Source organism: Apium graveolens, chromosome 10 (genome assembly GCF_009905375.1).
Source record: "Apium graveolens cultivar Ventura chromosome 10, ASM990537v1, whole genome shotgun sequence".
Lineage (NCBI taxonomy): Eukaryota > Viridiplantae > Streptophyta > Magnoliopsida > Apiales > Apiaceae > Apium > Apium graveolens.
This window is the reverse complement of record NC_133656.1, coordinates 239,544,727-239,566,443: the sequence shown is the minus strand read 5'-3', so window position 1 is coordinate 239,566,443 and position 21,717 is coordinate 239,544,727. Positions and strand designations below refer to the sequence as shown.

The following is a 21,717-nucleotide window of genomic DNA, read 5'->3' as shown; positions in this document are numbered from 1 at the left end:
TATCCGTTGAGTAGATATTGCTCATCCATCGAGTAGATGTATAGCTTATCCGTCGAGTAGATATTGCTCATCTGTCGAGTAGATGTTATTCATCCATCGAGTGGATATATAGCTCATCTGTCAAGTAGATATTGCTTATCTGTCGGTAATCTTTGGAGTTTGAATGACTTCTTGATAAGTCATTCTGGAGTTCTCGAATGACTTCTCTGTAACATTAAATATGTGACTCATAGAGATCTTGACTTAAAATATTTTTCTCCAAACAGATTTATTCAACTCCAAACTTCTTCAAAATTCTTCTGAGGCATGATCTTCTTGATCTTCTTTTAGATAGAATCCTTAGGCTTGATACTGTTTTAGGAAAAAGACTACAGTCTGCTCCTTTGCATTTTTACAAACTTTAAGTGTTACAAGTACGGAATACAAATTTAGATAACAATACAACTTACTTAGGGTTGGCCCCAAGCTTAACTGATTGCTAATGACATTGTCAGATTCAGTAATATTTGACATCATCTATTATATATTACAGAAATTTAAAGTTCGGTTGAACTCGAATTCGTGCTCGAACCCGAACATTTTTAATCGAGTACGAGCCTGGCAGTTTTCGACTCGATTCAGATTGAATATACCCTTAGTTATTACACGAGTATAAAGTTAGTATCTCGATGTGAGTTAATTATCCGATTTTCAATAATTAATAAATTATTATTATATAATAAGATATTATCAACAAGGTAATATGATAATATATTATCAACAAGAAGTTATTTATTGAATGTGTAAATTAAAAAAAATATAATCTCGTTGTTGCACACGAGTGTAAAGTTATTATATTGTAATCAACTAATTACCAAAGTTTTAGAATAATTTTATTCTATATAAATATTGAATTATATAGGTTTAATCACCCAAAATAAAGAAAGAAATATGTAACTCAATACTTGATTTTATCAAAATTTAACCAATTAACCAAATAAACTTCTAGCTCAATTGGTTGAAGTCATATGTTTGTTATAAGTATAAAGTTAGCATATCAAAATGAGTTATTCAATCAACTCTCAAATCATTATGTTTTATATAAATATTAAAATAAATATAAAATTTAATATAAGGCAAGACATCTCGTGTAAATAAATAAGTTATAACTCAATATTTAATGTTATAAAAGTTTAACCAAAAGTGTCTCTAACTCAAGTGGTTGATATGTTTAATTTGTAAATAGTTGGCATAAGTTCGATTCTTATATAAATAAATAAGTTCTAACTCAATACTTAATGTTATAAAAGTTTAACTAAAAGTATTTTTTATCTCAAATAATTGACGTGCTTAATAATTTGAAAATAGTTGACATAAGTTCGATTACTTATCGGTAAACAGTTTGTAGGAGTATGTTTTAGGGGGTGTTTGGTTCAATAAATCTGGGTATGAGGTTGGAATGGAGAAAACCCATACCAGGTGTTTGGTTAAAAAAATTTTGTTTTAAAACCCATTCCTGAAATCCATGAGGTATGGGGTTTAGAAATCCATGTGAATAGGTGAGTATGAGCTAAATCAAACTCTTAGGTATCATTTTCATTATTTTCTCTAGTCTTTCTTTTTAACTAAAGTATAATTCTTTTTTTAGCTCTAGTTTTAATATTGATGAATAAAAAATGTGAATGTATATTTAATTTTCTTAAATACTACGTAAAAATATTTATAAACTCATATTTTAATAAGAAAAATTATCAAAAATACTAGCTTTTTTTATTTATTTCTTTTTGCAATTTTACTATCCTCTAATTTTTTTGGTAAAAATATAGAATCAACCAAAATCAAGCAGACATACAATTAGTTGAATCAAGTTTTTTTTGTTGCATTTGAGGTTACATGGAGTGACATAAATTCGTCGAAAATTGCATCTAATTGAATCAAGTTGCATTAAACAGTATTTTCGTAAAAAATTTGGAAAATAGCATTTCTTTTAAATAAAAAAGTATTTTTGCAATTTTTTTAAAAAATTATAGTATATTTGTAAAATATCTTTAACCTTAGGTATTTTTCAAAAAAATTATATTTTTAGTCTTACTAATTATGATTGTCAAGTGATCGTGTATAATTTTAGATTTTAATAATAAAATAATGAATTAACAAAAAATAATAATTAAATGTCTTTTGATTGTTGATTCCAATTAATTTATCAAAGAGATATATTCTTATCCTATTTTGAACCAAACAACTGATATCAAGTATCATGTTCCAAACTCATACCAGCTTAACCCGATTCCTGATTCCAACCCGATACCACCCAACGAACCAAACCCTTAAGGGTATAGGGATTTAATTACGGGTTAAAGCCCAACAAACAAAGTCCACATCAAAACTGACCCACTCGACTAAACCGCCCCAAACGTATCTATAAAACCACACCAAAACCCTAAAACAAAACCAACACTACTTGATCTTATCCGAGCGGCGATTACGAGATTACTCTCCGGCGATTCGTTTGTTTGTTTATGAATTGCCCAGTCTTCACTGCCGGCGATTCTTACATCCTCGTATCATCGTATTTGATCTCTTCATCGCCGCGATGAAGACTGTCTGCAACCGGAGAATGTTCCGATCGATTTTAATTGATCGGCGATGATGGTTGAAGCGGACTGTTCCCCCAATTAAATAATCACAATTTATTCGTTTTTTTTAATTGTTGTTTAGTTTTGTGATTAAAGAGTTTTATATGCATGCTTGTGAATTTTATATGATTTTAGTAGTTTATGTGTGATTATTTTTTATGATTTATTAATATTTTATATTTTTAATTAGTTATTATAAGGTTGTTTTTTCGAATTTGTTTAATTGATCTAATATAATGCAATTAGAGATGGTTATTATGAACGTTGTGTTTATTTATGTGCTTAATGACCTTGTTAATGTTAAAATTTGAATTAGTGAACCCATGGAGCATTGAATTAATTAGCTCTTCTTTCGAATTTGTTTAATTGATCTAATACTACTATTATGCAATTAGAGATTGTTATTATGAACGTTGTGTTTATTTATGTGCTTAATGAATAATGACCTTGTTGATGTTAAAATTTGAACCAGCGAATCCTTGAATTTTAGAACCGTACCTTTTCACCGTGTAGGTGTACAATTGTTCCTTTTTGAGCATATTATGTGATAGAAAGCTAGAATTTTATTAATTTTTTTGTACTTAGATTTTGTAGTAGCAACTTGTTTGGTATATATGATTCACAATTTTTGTTGTGTCATAGTTAGTGACAATTTTTCATGTAGATTAAATTGCAAGGCACGTAGCCTGCAAATAGTTGTTTTTTTTGCAAAGAAAGATGTAGAATGTACATTGTTTTTTAAGAGATATGTTAGACTTGACTAGGTAAGATAAGTCTCGATAGTATCCGAGTCCGACTAATAAAATAATTTTAGCAAATGTTTGTAGTTGCAGGGTAAGGTTGATGAATTTGTTGTTTGGATGGAGAAGGCTTTTTGATTGCAAATTGCCAACCAAGCTGGTGATTGGAATTAGATATGGAGCGGAGATTTCACACAAACCTCTACCGTGTTTAACAGCTGTTAACGTGCCTGCTCCTCGTAGCATGCTGTGTTTAACAGCTCTTACCTCCTTGATGTAGCATAGCAGTATACAATTTTTATTCAAAGATTTTGTATATTTTCTTTTTACTCTAATTTCTATTAGCTAAAATAGTAAATGATGTTTTGAACTAAATCCTCCGTTAATAGCTGAGAATGGAGTTCCTGAACCTTGTATCTTCAGTACTTTGAAGCTTATGTTTTGAATAGATTATGCACGAAGTGCTTATTTGATGATTGTACTCTACTTGTGTTTGAATCCTGAAGAACAAACTTATCTGTGTACTTTCTTTTCGGTAGTATTTTATTTGTTCCGTCTTTTTATCTTGATTTGGTGTATATATTCTGTGTTCTGTCTTCTACATTTGATGCAAATCTTTTTTCTCTTATAATCTTTCTGCACAAAATGGACCATATATGTAAACCTTTCCTCAGTATCAAATGTAACACATTACACAACTGTTTTTGTACGCAATTCAGAAGCTGCAACAGGGCTGCAGTGTTGGCACACTGATTCTAGATGGCACGTAACAGAATGAATCGCAGTATCCATTTATGTAGTGTTCCTGCAAAATGTTTCAGTTTTACCGAGAAGTTGCACACTGAGTTATAGATGCAATGTGGCACATAGCAGAATGAATTACAGTATCTGGTTATGCGATGTGCCTATGAAATGCTTCAGTTTTATGAGTATTTATGCAGTGTTCCTGCAAAATGTTTCAGTTTTACCCAGAAGTTGCACCACTGAGTTCTAGATGCAATGTGGCAAGTAGCAGAATGAATTGCAGTATCTGCTTATGCGATGTGCCTATGAAATGCTTCAGTTTACCGAGAACCTCAACGATTAGTGGAGATGTTAACAGGAACGTCTGATTCTTCTGCTGTTGCATACTACATGATTTATAATAGATTGCAAGCTTTATCAGAATTTCACCAACTGTTTTAACAAAAGAGTGCATAAGAATTCACCATTCACCAACTGGTTTTTGCTTATTGCTTTAATAAATGTAAATAGATCTTGAGCACAGAAGTATGGTGACAAAGTTTATACCAATAAAGATGGTTACAAAGTTCAAATACATCACCAAGAACATAAAATGTACTACTAAATGATGGCACAATCCCTTTGATCAGGGTGTGCAAAATGGTGCTGCTTACAATCAGCACTCCATGAGTAAAGAAAACTTGAATCATTTGATCAGGGCCGTTCTAAAAAGTGCCCTTGATCAATATGATACTCACTCACAAAAACTATTAAGTATTTGCTATATAGCATATTCAATTAGTGTATAAACTAGTGAAGTACAAGCTTCAAATGCCGGTGGTTTTTAGTTATTCCGACGAGTAAAATGAGTTCAGAGCACTCTGAACTGTTTGCCAGAGTAAGTTTGGCCAAAACCCCAGTTAGCAGGAGCTACATTGCTGGAAACAACAGTGCGTCCATCGCTTGTCCGGACCTTGAAAGAGAGAGCTTGACCATTCAGGAAGGAATTGCTCTGCCAGTTTTGGCCCCAATTGCGAGACAATGGTTGCCATCGAGTTCTGGAGCCTTTGATGGCGACAGACACAACATCACCAGCCCCCGCGACATTGGTTACTAGTATTAGGTTGAAGTACGAGTGTCCATTGATAGTGAATCTGATCCCACCCCTCTTTCTGCAAGCAACTCTGTAAAAGATGTAATGGAGTACCACATTAGTCTTAAATTTCAGGATTTTTATTTACAACGTACATACTAGTGACCTCCAGATCTGGGAGGAAAGGGTTTAAGTGATCCAATGAGTGAAGTTTTTTACGGCATAGGTAAGTCCCATGTGAAGAAAACCATGGGTTTAGGTATTGTATCATTCTTTATCATTGTCTCGCCTACTTTTACTTCTATATATCATTGTTTACCTTGTAAACACATATTTGTGCACACACAAGCCAAGGGTCTGTTGAGGAAACAGCCTCTTCATTTTTTGGAATGAGGGTAAGACTATGTACACTATACCTCCTCAGACACTGCCCTAGACGGTATTTATTGGATATGATTGATACTTGTGCAGAAATACAAGCTATGTATTCAAGTATACCTTCTGTATTGGACAGGGACGATCCCTGCTTTGTACTGAGCCATGCGCAAAAATATAGGTTGTGCAAGATCAAAATGTTTCAACGGAGGATTACACCATCCTCCAGCATCGTTCGGAAGAGCACTGTTTGGAGGGCAAAAGTTTGTTGCAGTCACAGTAATGGATCCAGGGAGACACCACTTGACATTTACACATTTGATCTCAAAACAAGCTCCACAAGTGAGGCCAGTATTGAATAGAGCAGTACTCAGTGCAGCTGTGCTTGTACCATAGCCCTGGCTATAAAGATTTCCGTATCCACAAGCTCCTCCTACATTACAAATCGAAGTTTCCATCAGCCTACAAAATTACGAAACATACACCAAGAAAAACACTTTACAGGGGATTTGGTTCTTACCCATTGTACCAGAAGCATCAGCTTCTCCATAGAAGGTTGCATGAGCATTAGACCACTGTGCATTGACACATCTCGCCATGGCTACCGATAAAATTAGAAGTAAAACCAGTCCATTAAAATGCTCCATTGCCTGCACAAGAGATGAAATTTAGCTTTTCTTTTCCAGTGATCAGAAATCAAGCTGTGAAGTTGGTAAGAATATATAAAAAGAGAAAAAATGTGCATACAGATGATTGGGAACCTGATTAGAAAGTCAATGAAGAAGAACTAACAGAGAAAAAGTTGAGGAAATTGCAAGAAAATCAAACTATATTTATAGACATAAAAGGAGAGAGGAAGTTTATGGAGGTGTAATAATAATAGTACCAAATGCATTTGAATAACTAATTATATTTCTATATTTCTGAAGCAATGGGCTAGTGATTCTTTCTAATTATTTAATCCATGCCATCACCATCTTCTCCTGCACATTCTTAGGAAACAAATTGCATAGGCAGCACACTTCAACTACATGTGCCCAGATCATAAATTAATTGTTCATAGTCACTACAAAATAGTACTACTGAAATTTAAAATTTAATTACTTGGACTCGAACTCTTAACTTTCCGCTACAGAATAGTATGTCCGTAACGATTTACGCCAAAGAAAAAACAATTAAGAGAAAGACCTCAATATAATCATGGGATTTTTGCATAAATACCCAAGTTGCAGAAAATATTTGCAAAAATACGTGTCAACTTCATATGCAATAACATATGCAACCGTTTTAACTTCATATGCAACCACATATAATACGTGTCAACCTCATATGCAACCGTTTCAACTTCATATGCAACCACATGTGCAACCCGCGTCCGTATTTTTGCAAATATTTTCATAAAAAGTGGTATTTTTGGTAAATTCCCTATAATCATGTACTCTTTGACACTCACTCTCGATCGTATCATTGAACAAACAGATTGTAACATTGAACAAGAGACGTATACTAATACCAATACCAATACTGACAAATAAATAAATTAGACAAATGGGATGGGATGTCTCGAGATCACTTTCTAAACCGAGTTTTGATACCATATAAATTATTAAGTAATCAGTTCGTCTAAAATCTTAAGTTGGAAGACGAAGGCCCTCTAAGAATCTTGTACTCTTGAACAATGATAAGCATCCGAATTGTAAAAATCATATGGATCATATGATACAAACTTATCATGTAAGAAACATATTTGAATGTTAATCCAAGTTGTCCAATTATCATAATTAACAAGTGGTTATGTCAACTTAAGATAATGAGATTGATTAAGGTACAAACTAATACTTGTTCCGTATAGCTAGCTCATTATAAGCTAACATGATTGAACTCTGATAATTTAATCTCCTCCGTTTTCAAGGGAATTTGATGCCCTGTACCATTAGGTCATGTGGGATGGTGGATGAAATTATTGAAATGCATGTGCCCTAATTAATAAGTCCAATTTTAGCTCATTATTTTTTCTTAAAAGACCCTTTGACTTTCTGGTGAAACAATGCTGAAATATGTACTCCGTGTTCCAATTTATCTGTCCAGTTTGACTTTTTGCGGTCAAATTGACCCAATTTTGACTGAAAATTTCATATAGTATATAATCGAAAAAAGTATAAAAATTATATCATTAGAAAGTGCACGTAATCTACTTTAATATGTATTTTTCGGTTTTTCAAAATTATGAAAGATTTATGTTTAATTTACGGTCAAATTTGAGTTAATTTGATCAGAAAAAGTCAAACATAACAGATAAATTGGAACGGAGAGAGTAATTAACTTTATCACTAATAATTTTTCTTGATTAGTATGCTAATGTAAGAAGCAAAGCTAATGCTAAAAAGTTCCCCACTTGGTACCTAGTAGGCATGTTACTCTTCCAGAACTGTGATTTCTCTTAGCACACAAATTCCATGTTCAACATATTTGCAAACTATATAGGTGTACCTGGTAGGCACACATAATTCCACATAGTAAAACGTAGCAAATAACAAGTAGATACTTAAATATTGTATCATGCGATAAGTATATCGTGTATGCAGTGACGGATCTAGATTCAAATATAAGGGGAGTAGGAATTTTTTTTAACGAGTTTAAAGCGAGCATTTGACTCGGCTCGAAATAGACTCGAACTCGGCTCAAAAAAATTAAAAATATAATTTTATATATTACATTATTGTAAATATTTTCATGTTAACTTGATATTAACTCTATCAGAATCAAAACTAATGGAGTTAAAGTGATTTACTAGAAATACTCGTTCAATATATGTTCTTATATTTTTTTGTAATCTATTCCTAAATTCTATTTTAATTTGTAACTCATAATTTTTTAAAACAAAAAAAATATAATTTTCACTTATAAATTTTGCCCCAATGATAAAAGTTTAAGTAGGAGCAATCTTTTTTTGCAAAAACTAAGGGGATGATTTTTAGTTTCTATATAATTTGAATATACATATTTAACTAAATTAAAGATCTAAGGGGGGTCGGATGACTCCCTTCCCCTTAGAGGATCCGCCTCTGCGTATAATGTATAGGACAATACTTGTTTTCGTGTCCACTTCCATATCTTTGTTCATTGTACGTTAATATTACCGATCTCCATGTGCCTAACTCCAGCAACTTAATTCATCAAATTTTCGAGAATCTGATTGTGATTCTGATAACATATGTGATAACCGGGGGCAAATTCAATTTTACAAAAGGTAAAGGATGCAAATATTCTAGTGTGTGTAATGTCCAAATTGCTTATCACATGGCAAATCTCTAGTTGATTTTTAGTCCACTAATTTATAAATCAGCACTTTGTTTTCTTTTGACAACAGAACAAACCAATATGTTCTTTAGCTTTTTATTGTTTGTGTGCAGTTGATATCACTCTATACGAAATCTTCAAGATTCATGAATCAGTTCAAAAAAATCTTAATTTACCTGTCCTACAGTCCAAGAGATTATTTAGCTAATCATTCTTATCATATACTTTATTTTTATTTAACTAACCATACGGATTATTGGACAATAATTTGAGTTTGATGCTATTAAGTACGTACTCACGCAGGTGAGTATAAAAAAATTTCAGTGTAAATCCCCGAGCGTATTATTCTAATTACAAAATTTATTTAGAAAATTAAAAACTCTACCATTAAACATATACTACGTATTCGAGTAAGCCCCCTAAGTACGTATTTATGACATTTTTTCGTTTGAGTTTTAGACTTGTCATTACACTTGAACAGTTTTTTTAATTTACTTTTTGAAATGCATCTAGTGTGTGTGTTGGTGGGCCGGTGAGTTAAATGAGAGTGGGTTGGGCCGTGTTGGCTTGTGATGAGTTGGCAGTCTAATACACTATTTTATCACAAAACACAAATTGGGCTGGACTGCAGTCCAAAGCAAAACCCACACCAGTGAGGCCCAACCCAAGGCAGTTGAATAGTTCCAACTTTAATCCCAAATAATAAGCTTAAAAACTTAAAAACTTAATTCTGCACTCAAATAGTCTAATTGGTAAAAGTCCTATAGCAATTCAGGTCTCGGTAAGAGCATTAAACAAATTCAACCACCACATTCATCCAAAAGAGAAGGGAAGGGGCCTTTGTCACGTGAGATACTCGGAGTATCACCTAAAATTTTAAAATTTTAAATTTTTATTTTATTTTTTTTAAATATTTTAAAAAAAAAATAATAATATTCCACTGGTAAATAAGTATTAGGACTGATACTCCTCTGGAGTATCTGTCATGAAAAAGAAGTATCATACTGATACTCCATTGAAAGTGGCGTATCATCCTGATATTTCACTGTCCACTGGAGTATCAGTGGATCATCTGGTGGGTATTTTGGACACTTTTTCAAAATGGGTATTTTGGGCAAAAGGACATCTTTTAGTCATTTTGTCTATTTTAATCAAGTATTATATCTTATCGCGGTTATAGATTCTATAACCGTGTTGATGTTCGTGTACCAGAGAATCGAACCCTATATCCCTAGGCTCTATCTTGTATTTCTATGGACTCTATTACCCTCCTCACATCACACTCACTCACATTGTCACCCATAAAAAACACACACATCCCATAAGAAACACACACACATGCACTGATGCACACTGCAGAGTTTTACACAGAGTGACACATTCATGATGATGCCCCTTGGATTCCTGAGGAGGTAACTAAGTGAGTTGTGCTGTGAAATTTCTCAGTGTGTAACTCTTGAAAGTAACACATTACCAAATCTCTTCTATTTCCCAGTTAAAAGACAAATTTATCATTAATATTCACCCTACATCATAAATATACACAGTCATCAGTCATCACTCATCAGTCTCTGTAAAATTACAAGAAAATAATTTGAAAATTTTAACTGTAATTTTTTCTTCTTACTGAGAAAGGATAAGCTGAGCCAGAGGGTAAAATATAAGAAGTTTCTTGAATATCTATATACAGGGCTAAATCTCTGCTCCTTCTGCAATATTTTACAGTTATCGAAAATGACCCTGTTCAAGATAAGGCAAGATTCAGATCTCAGGTTGAGCACATTACCACATTTTTCATTACACTTAAAAATTTACATACAGATTTACCATATTACTTTATACTGTCTAAATTTGGTTGCGAATAGTGTTAAGTAAGCGGTCATTCTATAACGTCAAGATGTCAGAGTAAGTGCCCAATATGATCTTATGTTCTTCAACGATGAGCATACTTATCGATACTTATCAGTTTAACCAAAGTCTGTGAAATGCTAAATTTTTGTTTTAAGTTTATATGAATATGATTGTGATGAGCATATGCTAATGTTAAAGAGTATAAGATCTTGTTCGGACCTTCCTCTACCACGTTAAAGTTTTAGTGAGACTGGTTACTTGACATGGTATCAGAGCTCTGGCCGGCAGAAGACTCAGGTAAATGGGCTTTCGAGTGAGGGGTTCTACGTGGAGATTAAAAAAGAAGGGGGGAGACAATAATCTGTTTTGGGCAAATCAAGAAACATGGGGCCTTGCCAAAAGAAGGCGAAAAATAAGAAGGAATCCAAGCTAAAGATTGCACGGAGTGCTGAAAAAAGCAAGGGGCCAATGTTGTCTTCTACTCCTTCCAAAATAAGAGTATGCCAAAAAATTAAAGCTATGCACGAAAAAATTATATAGGTCGACAAGTATTTTTACTTTCTCATCTTCTTTATAAGAGGTTTAAAGTTCAATTATAAATCGAGACACGAAACGCATCGTGTATGTGCACCTCGATGTCGCACTAAAACCTTAAGATGGTAGATGAATGTAACCGGTCGCACTAAAACCTTAAGGTGGTAGAGAAAGACCCGAGATAGAATCTTATACTCTTTAACACGGTTAAGATATCTTCTACGACGTTCTTTCACTCGCAAATGGTTTGCTCTGCCTGTAAAAAACTACACAGTACTTATAAACAAAGTTTAGCAATGTAAAACTAACCAAATGTATGTGAAAGTTACCTTGAGACCTGTCCTCATCCTCATCTGCAATCTATTGCACCCTCCTCGATTCACGATACATGATTCTGCCAATTTTTCGCTATTCTAATGGATGAGAATCATGACCCTCATCCTTTCTTTCCGCAAATACCCTTCAGTTCTATCTATATAGATGTGCTGATACTTCCTTTTCATTTCCCATTCTTTTGTTCTTCGACATCTTTAATCTTCAATTATCTATATGCTAAGTACTGTACATTGAGCTCTTTCCAGCTGCATTATCTATATGCTAAGTACTGTCCATTGAGCTCTTTCGAGCTGCATTATCTATTTGCTAAGCACTGTACATTGAGGCGTTATCTATATGCTAAGTACTGTACAATGAGCTCTTTCGAGCTGCATTATCTATTTGCTAAGCACTGTACATTGAGGCGTTATCTATATGCTAAGTACTGTACATTGAGCTCTTTCGACCTGCATTATCTATATGCTAAGTACTGTACGTACATTGAGCTCTTTCGAGCTGCATTTGAATACATTATACATGATCAACAAGCTCACCAGTTGCCTTGCATGTTGGAGCAGAAAGTAGATTGCAGCCAAGGATGACTTGCCGAACCTTTGTTTCTTGATGACTTTCATCGTCTCAAATTGGATCCCGAATATGAATAAGGCTCCCAAATGCAATTATGATGAGGCAAACACTCACTATATGCATAATGCTTCACTTGTAAATGCATTTGGAAGCTCATTCAGGGCAATTTGAAATCGGTAGCATTACTCATATAAATCGGTGAAATGCACTTACATTTACACATAGATATACCTTCTATGAAAATGAATCTGAACATCAGTCTCGGCAAGTTGTCTTTGGCTACATTTTCCTTTCTACTCCTTATGTTACGCTTCTGGTGATAATCGTGTCAAAACTTCAAGCCTTTGTACCGCAAGATTTCTCATTTGAAAGAAAAGCTGATTCAGTTCTCCACATCAGTAATGAAAGGTACTTTATTTTCTTGCATAGTTCTCCAAGTTTTTTAGTTCAAATCTCCAGTCCACAGCAGTAATGTAGGTAGTTTATTGTCTTGCATATTTCTCTAAGATTGAAAGGTAATACAAATCATATTTTAATTTTGTGTTAACATCTACATTGAAACAGAACCAAACATACCAAAGTAATGTGCAGACATTTCTACAGTTAGTAACCAAAATAATAAAGATGCTAAAGCAGCTTCAAAGGGATTTGCTTGGCACTGTATAATGTATATGCTAAGGATGAAAACTAGCTCGAGTAAATCGCCATTTAACACTAAAGAAGTCATTTGTTATAAGGAATGTCTCTAATAAACCACCCTTGGACTTGTGCACTACAAAATATATCATAGTTATTGTTAGTGAAAAGGGAATCTGTTCATTTGTTAGATAAGACTAATGGTCTTTGACCCTGTTTTCGCAGAGGATGAGGAAGAGAAAGAAGACGGATAAGAGTTCATATCAGATGCTGGCGTGATGCTGGGAACAGCCTGGGATTCTTGGCTTATGATTATTTTAGTAAAAAGGAGACATACTTGTTGGCAGCAAGTGCAAACAGCTCTTTCTCCTCTTGCCCCATCGTCGGACCTAGGCTGCATCGATTGGACTGTGCTTCGCTTATGCTCTTTAAATTTCTTGATCTGCAATATAATCATGATTTATGTAAATAAGCACAATTAAAAAAAACTAGCAGAACTGGTGTAGCAAACAATGCACATCACTGTTATTTATGTAGAGATGCGAAACAATGTCTGAAATAATTTACTTCACAACTTAAACTCTACTGCATTCATAATAAACACAGATCTAGAGACTCATACATGAGGCATGTATTCTGAGCTGAATTTCTTGTATACATCCTATATATGAAGGGCTGAGCTATTTTTCATGGATTCGTCTGATATCATGTCGACCATTCTAGCATCTATTCATTATCTTATATACTTTGCAGCCACATCAATTCTTAATAATCTGTCAGACACATACCATTGCTATATGCTACATTATGATTTCTCTATTTACAACTATGCTTCCTTTTCCAGGTTGAATTATCCAATGAAAGCGCGGAACTTGGGTTGCTTGAAGTGTTCAATAACAAGATTGACAAGGCATAAGGAAATCAGTTGAGGTTCATTGTTCTATCAAGTGTTATGTACAGTAATGATTTTCAACATCAGTAAACTACATTAATATTTTCAAAAGTAACATTAAAGTCCGGGCCAGAGGTAGGATAAGTAGCAACCTATGTTACTCTGAATCTTCATTTCACCTTCAAGATCCAAACTTTTGTTTCTTTGATGCCTTCAGGGTCTTGAAGGTGCACTCCAGTTCCTGATTTACACTCAGCATTGCACCAGCACAATCAAACCCGCTGCAGTAACATGGAGCAGAGAATATGGTCAGTAGCTTCTGACCTGCAAAGAACTTGTAACCACCTTCTACAACCTGCACATTTATAATGAGGACATGGTTGATTATCAAGTCACTTCTCTTAAGCAAAGACATTATATTCTACCAGAAACACACACACACACACACTGGCACACACTTACATTGTATTCCAAGCAGAGCCTACTAATTAAAGGGCCTTCTTGAAAGACAAATTGCATACATCAGAGCATCACCAACTCATAGCTCGTTACCAGGATAAAGTGACTAGCTGATAATATTGATATGCGGACTCCTTTTTTACAACCTGACATGTTAGACAATCCTAACCTGACTATACTGAAGAAGCTAGATTACATAGAATGAAAATACCTAAGTTATAAACATTTTACTTTGACCGACCTTAAAATGATACTATTGTAGTGTGAACAACAGGTCAAAACGGAGCAAAACATAGACAGAGTAAAAGGACATTACCGAGGAACCTTTATAATGCTGAAATTACACACACAAAGAATTCTGATCACTTAATTCACTTTCTCATGCAGAAAGTTCTGATAAGATCTTGTAAAACTACAGTAAACTGAAGGCTACAACACAACATGTCCTCTCTTATTATACTCCTTTGCACTTTTTGACAAAGTCAATGTTGTGAAGAGTATTTAGTTATAATCTATAACCCAACAGTCACTAACCACGCACAGATTTTTAAAGACAACTATTCTGATTCCAAGCATGAAATGACATGATAGTGATTACTGCTACATGTTAAGACAGAGAATAGGTTACAATCATTTTTAGTTACCTGATACTGGTATGCTCGGCAAATAAGATCCAGAAATTCGTCAACCCTGTCAGCTCCAAAGGTAGAAACACCTATTTCATTCTTCGCCCATCCTTTTATGTCTCTGCCTAGAACGGCCCATAGTAGGTCATGTCTGGAACGTCAGTAGGACGAATTATTGTTCTCATTTGTTTCAAGTCTTCCAGCTCTGGAGATAATCCACCATGCATGCAGATGATTTTGTCATCAATAAGTGCAGCAACAGGACGACAATTAAAGCACTGGACGAAGGTTTCCCATATTAGAACACCAACCCTTCTCTTGCACTCATCATAGAACCCATATTTGCGATTCATTGAAGCACATTCATTGCTGCCCCGAAGTAGAAAAAAATTCTTTGAATTTTATCTTGTATGCAAGCAAAAGGCATACAGTCTCAATGCTTTGATTTCCGCGGTTTACATAATTTCCCAGAAACAAATAGTTTTCCAAGGGTGGATATTCCCCACGTCTAAAGAGCTCATGAAGATCACTATACTGACCATGATTATCTCCTGCAATGATACATCCTGTCACTATATTTTAACAATTAAGAATATGCTTGTTACGCCCAGATCCTTTCGGTCGCGTGAACAGGCTTCGGCTAGATTGAAGATGGCTTCGGCCGTACCTGAAAGTGAAGAGAATGCGAGGGTTTGTACCCCCGATTCACCTCCGCTGTGAGAATCAGAATCTGGCTGTAAAAGTGGGGTAGTAATACAAGGGTAGAGTGTTGAGAATGTGTGTATTTTTTGACTTACTTCACAAGGGTTTTTATACCCAATCCTGCTATGAATGCTCATCCGTTACAAATCATTAAGGAGGGAGGGAAAAAGGGGCGTTATGTCCCTTGTTCTGTCCAACGATCCGCGAGTAGTGGGCCTCGGCCTGGGCTTCCGTGGGCCTTCGTTACGCAGGCCTGAAGGTCCTTCGGCCCAGTAGCTTAACCGCTTAATGGGTCTTCGTTCAATGGGCCTTATTGGGCCTATAACCAACATGTCCCTGTCCATTGGCTGGGCCTTCGGGCCGGCTGACGGACACCGGTCTCGGCCCATATTGGGGTGAAGGAACCCTAGGGCGATCGCTTCAGTCCCGCCTCGATCTTCGGTCGTACACGTGGCAAGCTTATGGGGACTTGCAGTGCATTGATGACAACTGTTGGCACGTCGTTTCATGACTCAATCTCAGCCGTTGAATGCCAACCGTCTTGATCTAGGACGTCCATTTCAAAAACCCCCAAACGTCGCTCTTCTATAATTTATTTTAGGCGCCTATATAAGCCCATTTGTATGTTTCATTTTCTTTTTATCACTTTAGTTTCTCCATACACAGTGACAAATTACGGTGAATCTCTCAATCACGGGCAACAGCAACTCCATCTTCCCAAATCATCCCATTTCAATCCAAGAACATCTCCAAATAAGTAAGTCTCTTTTCTTGTTTCCCAATTTTGAATTTGCATGCTAGTTTTCTGTTTTTTGCATGTGGACTTTGGGTTTATTCTGGGTTCATGGAGTTTTTTCTGAGTCTTGTGCGTGTGCCATTGCATTTTTCTGGGGGTTTTGGGTATTTCTGGGTAGGTAATATAGGTTTTTGGGTTTTACCAATTCTGAGAAGGCCCCAAGGGTTTAAAGATGGCATGCGAGGCGTTTTCTGACCAAGAACGTTCTTCGGGATTTCTTGGTTTTAAAACGCCCTTCGGGAGCCGACCCAGGGCTTAAACAGGTGGTCTGGAGTGATGTTTGCGAAAGGCTCTGTAGGCAAGAACATCCTTCGGGTGGGCTTGGTTCAGGAGCAGCCTTCGGAAACAGCCTCCGGGGTTCTGGTTCGTTCGGTCCTGGGACGTGTACTCGGGTTTTTTACTTTTTCTTTTATCTGCTAATCCGAGTACATGGACTAATGTCTCTATGTTCCTGATACAGGGACATGGACCGAGCAGACCGTCCCCCAGATTCTTGGGACCCCTTATCCAACAGCTTGGTGGGAACGTCTTCCATTCGCCCCGAGCGAACGGGACGGGCCCTATATGGTTCGGCTGCCGACTATCCCGCAGCCAATAACAGATCTGAACTGACAAAAGGGCGCGTAGTTCAGATGTATGATGATTACTCTGTCCCTCGAGGGCTTTGTTGGCTGTACGCACCGAGGGAAGGCGAGAGGATCTACGACACTCCCTGGGTGCCGGATGGATATGGAGGCTGCGCCGTAGGGATTTCGGAGGCGGCCTTCAAATGTGGCTTGAGGGTGCCACCGTTGAAGCTGATCAAGCACCTCTTCTTCCAGATGGGTATCGCCCTCGGACAAATGGACCCGAACGGGTTTATCCATATTAACTGTTTTCAGAACAGGTGTCTTCACGCCGGGATCGCACCCAGCACTCGCCTATTCTGGTATCACTATGATTTTAGGAGGAATCCAAAGAGTGATGGTTTTTACACCATCGCCCGTCGGGCAGGGCGACCTGATTGGACGGCGACCAATTCGAACAATAAATCCACTCACACTCATTGGTGCTATGTGAGTGGTCCAAGATTGGCGGCCATGTCGGTTTGGCGGGATGTAAACCCCGCACTGCTTCTCATGCCGAGCTTGACCTTGGAGGAGAAGGAAAATTACACGGCGTTGGTGGACGTCAATGTGAAGAAACTGGGTCCCGGAGAGTTTCGGGACAAAGACTGGCTCTTCAGCTTGTGGGGTGGGGGTAACAAAACTTCTTCCTTGGTCTTTTCTTTAGTTTTGTCCCAGCACCTGTATTTGCTTTTTCTTATTATGCATTCGACTATATATATGCTTGGACTGACTTGTTTTCCCTTCTTATTCCAGTGTCTTCAAGGGAGGCTCTGATCGAGAGAAAGAAGGCCAGGGCGGCCGAGAAGAGGGCGGCCGAAGAGGCGGCGAAGAAGGCTGCCGATAAGGGAGCTACGCCTGATCCTTCGGAGGGCACAGGCGAGAGGGCCCAGACCGAGAAGCCTTCGTCGCCCCATCAATCTCGAGCGGCTTCTGAGGCCGAGGAGGGGGACGATCTGAAGTACATGGGAGAGGGGAACCCTTCCAAGAGGACCCGGAGCAAGGAGGGGATTGTGTGCTCTTATCTCCCGGGGTGGGGCGTGCTCACGTCCGACCATACTGTGTACCCAGCCCGGAAATCCACGAAGGAGGTGGCTTCGGACTTATGCCACGGCCTTCAGCTCCCGGTCGATCTTCCGACCTTTGCTTCGGCCTCTGCTACCGAAGCCTGCACGGAGCTTCTGTCCTTCTTTTCCTTGGTACGTTTTTAATCTTTCTATTTTTCTTCCATCTTTTTCCTTTCGGCACCTTTTAGTAATATTTTTGTTGTCCTTTTGCAGGCTGCCCCTTGGGCTGCAGCCGTGGAGGATAAGGTTAAGGATATGGAGACTCGCATGGCCGAGATGAAGGAGTTGGAGAGGAGGGCTACGACGGCCGAGGAGGAACTTGTAAAGGTGAAAGCCCAGAACGAGGTAGAAGTCGCTGAGCTGAAGAAGGATAGATCTCGGTCGGAGACTGAGCTGGATAGGGCGAACCGGAGGATCTCCCACCGGAACGTCCAGCTAAAGAGGTCCCGAAAGGAGCTTCGGAAGAAGCAGAAGCAGCTGGACCGGACGGAGGAACGCTGCTTCCAGTTCGGCACTGATTATGTCCTGGAGAAGGCCCATGGCCTGAACTGGGACAATAAGCAGTTGCTGGACGACAGCATGGAGGATCCTATCGGCCGTCCAGCCGTCGAAGTCCCTCCTGTCTCCTCCGGCGAAGACGAAGAGCTCTCGGATGAAGACCGTCAAGCCTAAACCTTCAGCACTAAGGTGCTTGACATGACGGAAGATGATCTTGTTGCGAAGTTTTCCGTTGGTGTTTCCATGGTCGTACCCAACTCTTGCAGCGACATTCTTCGTTCGTCTTCCTGTATTTCTATTTTTTGTAATCGGTACTCTTTGTAATTGGTACTCCTTGTAGTTGGTACTCTTTGTAATTTAACTAGCCTTCGAGGTTTTATATTTTAATGCATCTTTTATTTTTCATTAGCATTGTCCGACTGCGTTTAATTGTTCGCCTTAAAAACGAACCGTCTCTTCGGCATTATTGGTGCCTTAACGAAAAATGAATTGTATTTTTGGCTTCATTTGCCTAAACAATTTTAATAATTTAAATTAAATGAATCGTATCTTCGGCTTATTCATTTGCCTTAACGAACTTATCGAATTGTATCCTCGGCTTCATTTGCCTAAACAATCTTAAAATGAATCGTATCTTCGGCTTTATTCGCCTCAACGACCTTGTTGAATTAACAATAATAAAATGAATCGTATCTTCAGCTTTATTCGCCTCAACGATCTTGTTGAATTAATAATAATAAAATGAATCGTATCTTCGGCTTTATTTGCCTCAACGATCTTGTTAAATTAACAATAATAAAATGAATCGTATCTTCGGCTTCGTTCGCCTCAACGATTTTATCGAAGTGTTCTTACCCCCTACGACCCCAAGGGTTAAGGGCCGAAGGTGAGTTCGGCGGTTAATCCTTTTACTTAATTCAGGCGAGAACATGGGTGCTGATCTTTTGGCGATTGCCCCTAGATCAGCAGGTCATCTTCGGGATCGCCCCTAAACCTGGGATTAAAGTTTTTCATTATCGAGGCCGAAGGACCATGTTCTTCCTTTGATAGCCCCAAGACAGGGGTTCCTTGGGCCTCATTAATAATAAATGATTAAGACGAATGATAGGGCGTTATTCTAGGATTGCCCCTTAAGGCCCTTAATTCGTGTTTACCAATTTCAAGTTGTCATAATACCGTAGTGATGTTCGATTTTTGGGCGATTGCCCCTTATGTCTTTTAATTAACAAATTAGACAAGGACGGCGGCCGAAGGGTTTATCTTCTTCGGGATCGCCCTCAGATAATACTCGGTCGGCCGCAACACATATAAATAAAGAAATTTTGACAGGAAATGCATCTTTATTTAGTCAAATTGTTTACATTCTTCACATATAATTCAAATACAAACTTTTAGGAAATTTCTTACTGATAAATTTTTTGAAGGCGACTAAGTGCCAAGTGTTTTTGATTGCTTCGCCTGACAACGTTTCGAGCTTATAGGTTCCAGGACGAACGACCTCGATAACCTTATAGGGTCCTTTCCAGTTAGGCTGGAGCTTTCCTTGTTTGGCCGGCATGGATGCGGCCAACTCCCTTAGTACTAGGTCTCCTACTCCGAAGGCCCTTTTCTTCACATTGGAGTCATAGTGTTGTGCCGTTTGCAGTAAATACCTCATATTCATTTGATGCGCGGCTTCTCTTTCTTCCTCCAGCAAGTCTACGTTCACCTTCAACCCGAAGCTATTAGTTTCCACATTGTAGGTCTCGGTTCGGTATGATTCCAAGCCACTTCAAAAGGAACTAGGGCCTCGGTGCCATAAGCCATTCTAAAAGGAGTTTCTCCGGTCGATGTCCGGGGGGTGGTTCGGTAGGCCCATAAGATCCAGGGGAGTTCTTCCGCCCATCTTCCTTTGGCCTCGCCCAGCCTCTTCTTGATTCCCTAGGAATATCACCTTGTTCCCCGCCTCGATTGCCCCATTTCCTTGCGGGTGGGCGACTGAGCTAAATTTCTGTTCAATACCGAAGTGGTGCATAAACTTGCGGAATTTGTTTCCAATGAATTGAGTTCCATTATCTGAGATGCAGGTTTTCGGAATGCCAAACCGGAGAATGACCTGTTCCAGGAACAACTTTTTAACGGCTTCTTCGGTTATGGTTGACAGAGGACGGGCTTCGACCCATTTGGTCATGTAGTCGATGACGATTATACAGTATTTCGCTTGCTTCATGATAGTGGGCAGTATGCCAACTATATCCACGGCCCATACGGGGAATGAAATTGGGCTTAGTACAGAGGTCATTTCTTCTGGAGGCTGATTTGGGACATTGGAGAACAGCTGGCATTGTACACATCTTTTTGCATAGTCGATGGCGTCTTCCTTCAGAGTGGGCCAGAAGAATCCCTGCCGCAGAATTTTAAAGGCGAGCGACCGACCAGCCAGGTGCTCGCCGCAAATTCCTTCGTGTACTGCCTCCAAAGCCTGTTGCTGTTCTTCGTTGTTCAAACAGCGCAGAAGGGGTTGACTGACTGATCGGCGATACATCCACCCCTTGATTATAGTGTAGCTCGATGCTCTGTATTTAATTTTCAGCGCATCTTTTCGGCCGGGTGGTAGAATGTCTTTCTCCAAAAAATTCCTGAGGGGGGTCATCCAGTCGCTCCCCTGGTGAATCTCTAGACATTCTTTCTTCTCGATCGAAGGTGTCTTGGCTTCGGTGAGGTAAATAGAACCAGTTAAGTTATGTGTCTCGGCCGAAGCTAGCCTGGAAAGGGCATCTGCCCTAGAATTGTTCTCTCTGCCAAATTGACTTAGTTCAAAGGTTTGAAATGATAAAGAAGCATCACGTACCTTGGCAGCGTAGGCTTTTGTTCGGGGATCCCTTTGTTCATACTCCCCCGTGAAGTGTTTCACGACCAACATGGAGTCGCTGAAGGCCCTTAGGTGCTTCGCCTCGAGGCTTCGGGCAAGCTTCATTCCTGCGAGGAGGGCCTCATATTCGGCCTCATTATTTGTCAAGGGGAAGTCGAACCTTATGGCTTGGCATATTTCAAATCCCTCGGGGCTGGAGAAGATCAAGCTGGCCCCACACTTTTTTCCGGCTACCGACCCATCTACAAAGAGCTTCCACTTTCCTGGGATCCGGATTAGTTGTTCATTAGGCGAGAGATCCTTCGGAACCGAGAATGTGCATTCAACAAGTCGACCAAAGCCTGGGCCTTAATTGCCGTTCGGGGAACATATTCGAGATCAAATTCCCCGAGTTCGATGGACCATGCTACGACTCTCCCAGAGGCTTCGGGCCTAGTCAAAATCTTCTTCA

At 38.3% G+C, this 21,717-nt stretch overlaps 2 protein-coding genes and 1 pseudogene across 4 annotated transcripts; all 3 read right to left on the bottom strand.

Annotated features, from left to right (window-relative positions):
* Nucleotides 1-4,591: 4,591 nt before the first annotated feature.
* LOC141690024 (expansin-A15-like) lies at nucleotides 4,592-6,456 on the bottom strand. Of its 3 annotated transcripts, none has more exons than XM_074494598.1 (4): nucleotides 6,433-6,456; nucleotides 6,067-6,196; nucleotides 5,670-5,979; nucleotides 4,592-5,262 (listed from the first exon to the last, which is right to left on the bottom strand). In XM_074494598.1, the coding sequence occupies exons 1-4, from the start codon at nucleotides 6,439-6,441 to the stop codon at nucleotides 4,950-4,952; spliced, it is 762 nt and encodes a 253-aa protein (XP_074350699.1). In that variant the 5' UTR covers nucleotides 6,442-6,456; the 3' UTR covers nucleotides 4,592-4,949. The 3 variants fall into 3 exon arrangements, with proteins under 3 accessions (XP_074350699.1, XP_074350700.1, XP_074350701.1); XM_074494599.1 differs by lacking the exon at nucleotides 6,433-6,456 and adding an exon at nucleotides 6,308-6,429; XM_074494600.1 differs by lacking the exon at nucleotides 6,433-6,456 and adding an exon at nucleotides 6,294-6,407.
* Nucleotides 6,457-13,475: 7,019 nt separating this feature from the next.
* LOC141692160 (serine/threonine-protein phosphatase PP1 isozyme 3-like) lies at nucleotides 13,476-15,958 on the bottom strand (annotated as a pseudogene).
* Nucleotides 15,959-20,222: 4,264 nt separating this feature from the next.
* Nucleotides 20,223-21,371, bottom strand: LOC141692159 (uncharacterized). The gene has a single exon (XM_074496898.1). The coding sequence runs from the start codon at nucleotides 21,369-21,371 to the stop codon at nucleotides 20,223-20,225; it is 1,149 nt and encodes a 382-aa protein (XP_074352999.1).
* Between the last annotated feature and the right edge of the window lie 346 nt (nucleotides 21,372-21,717).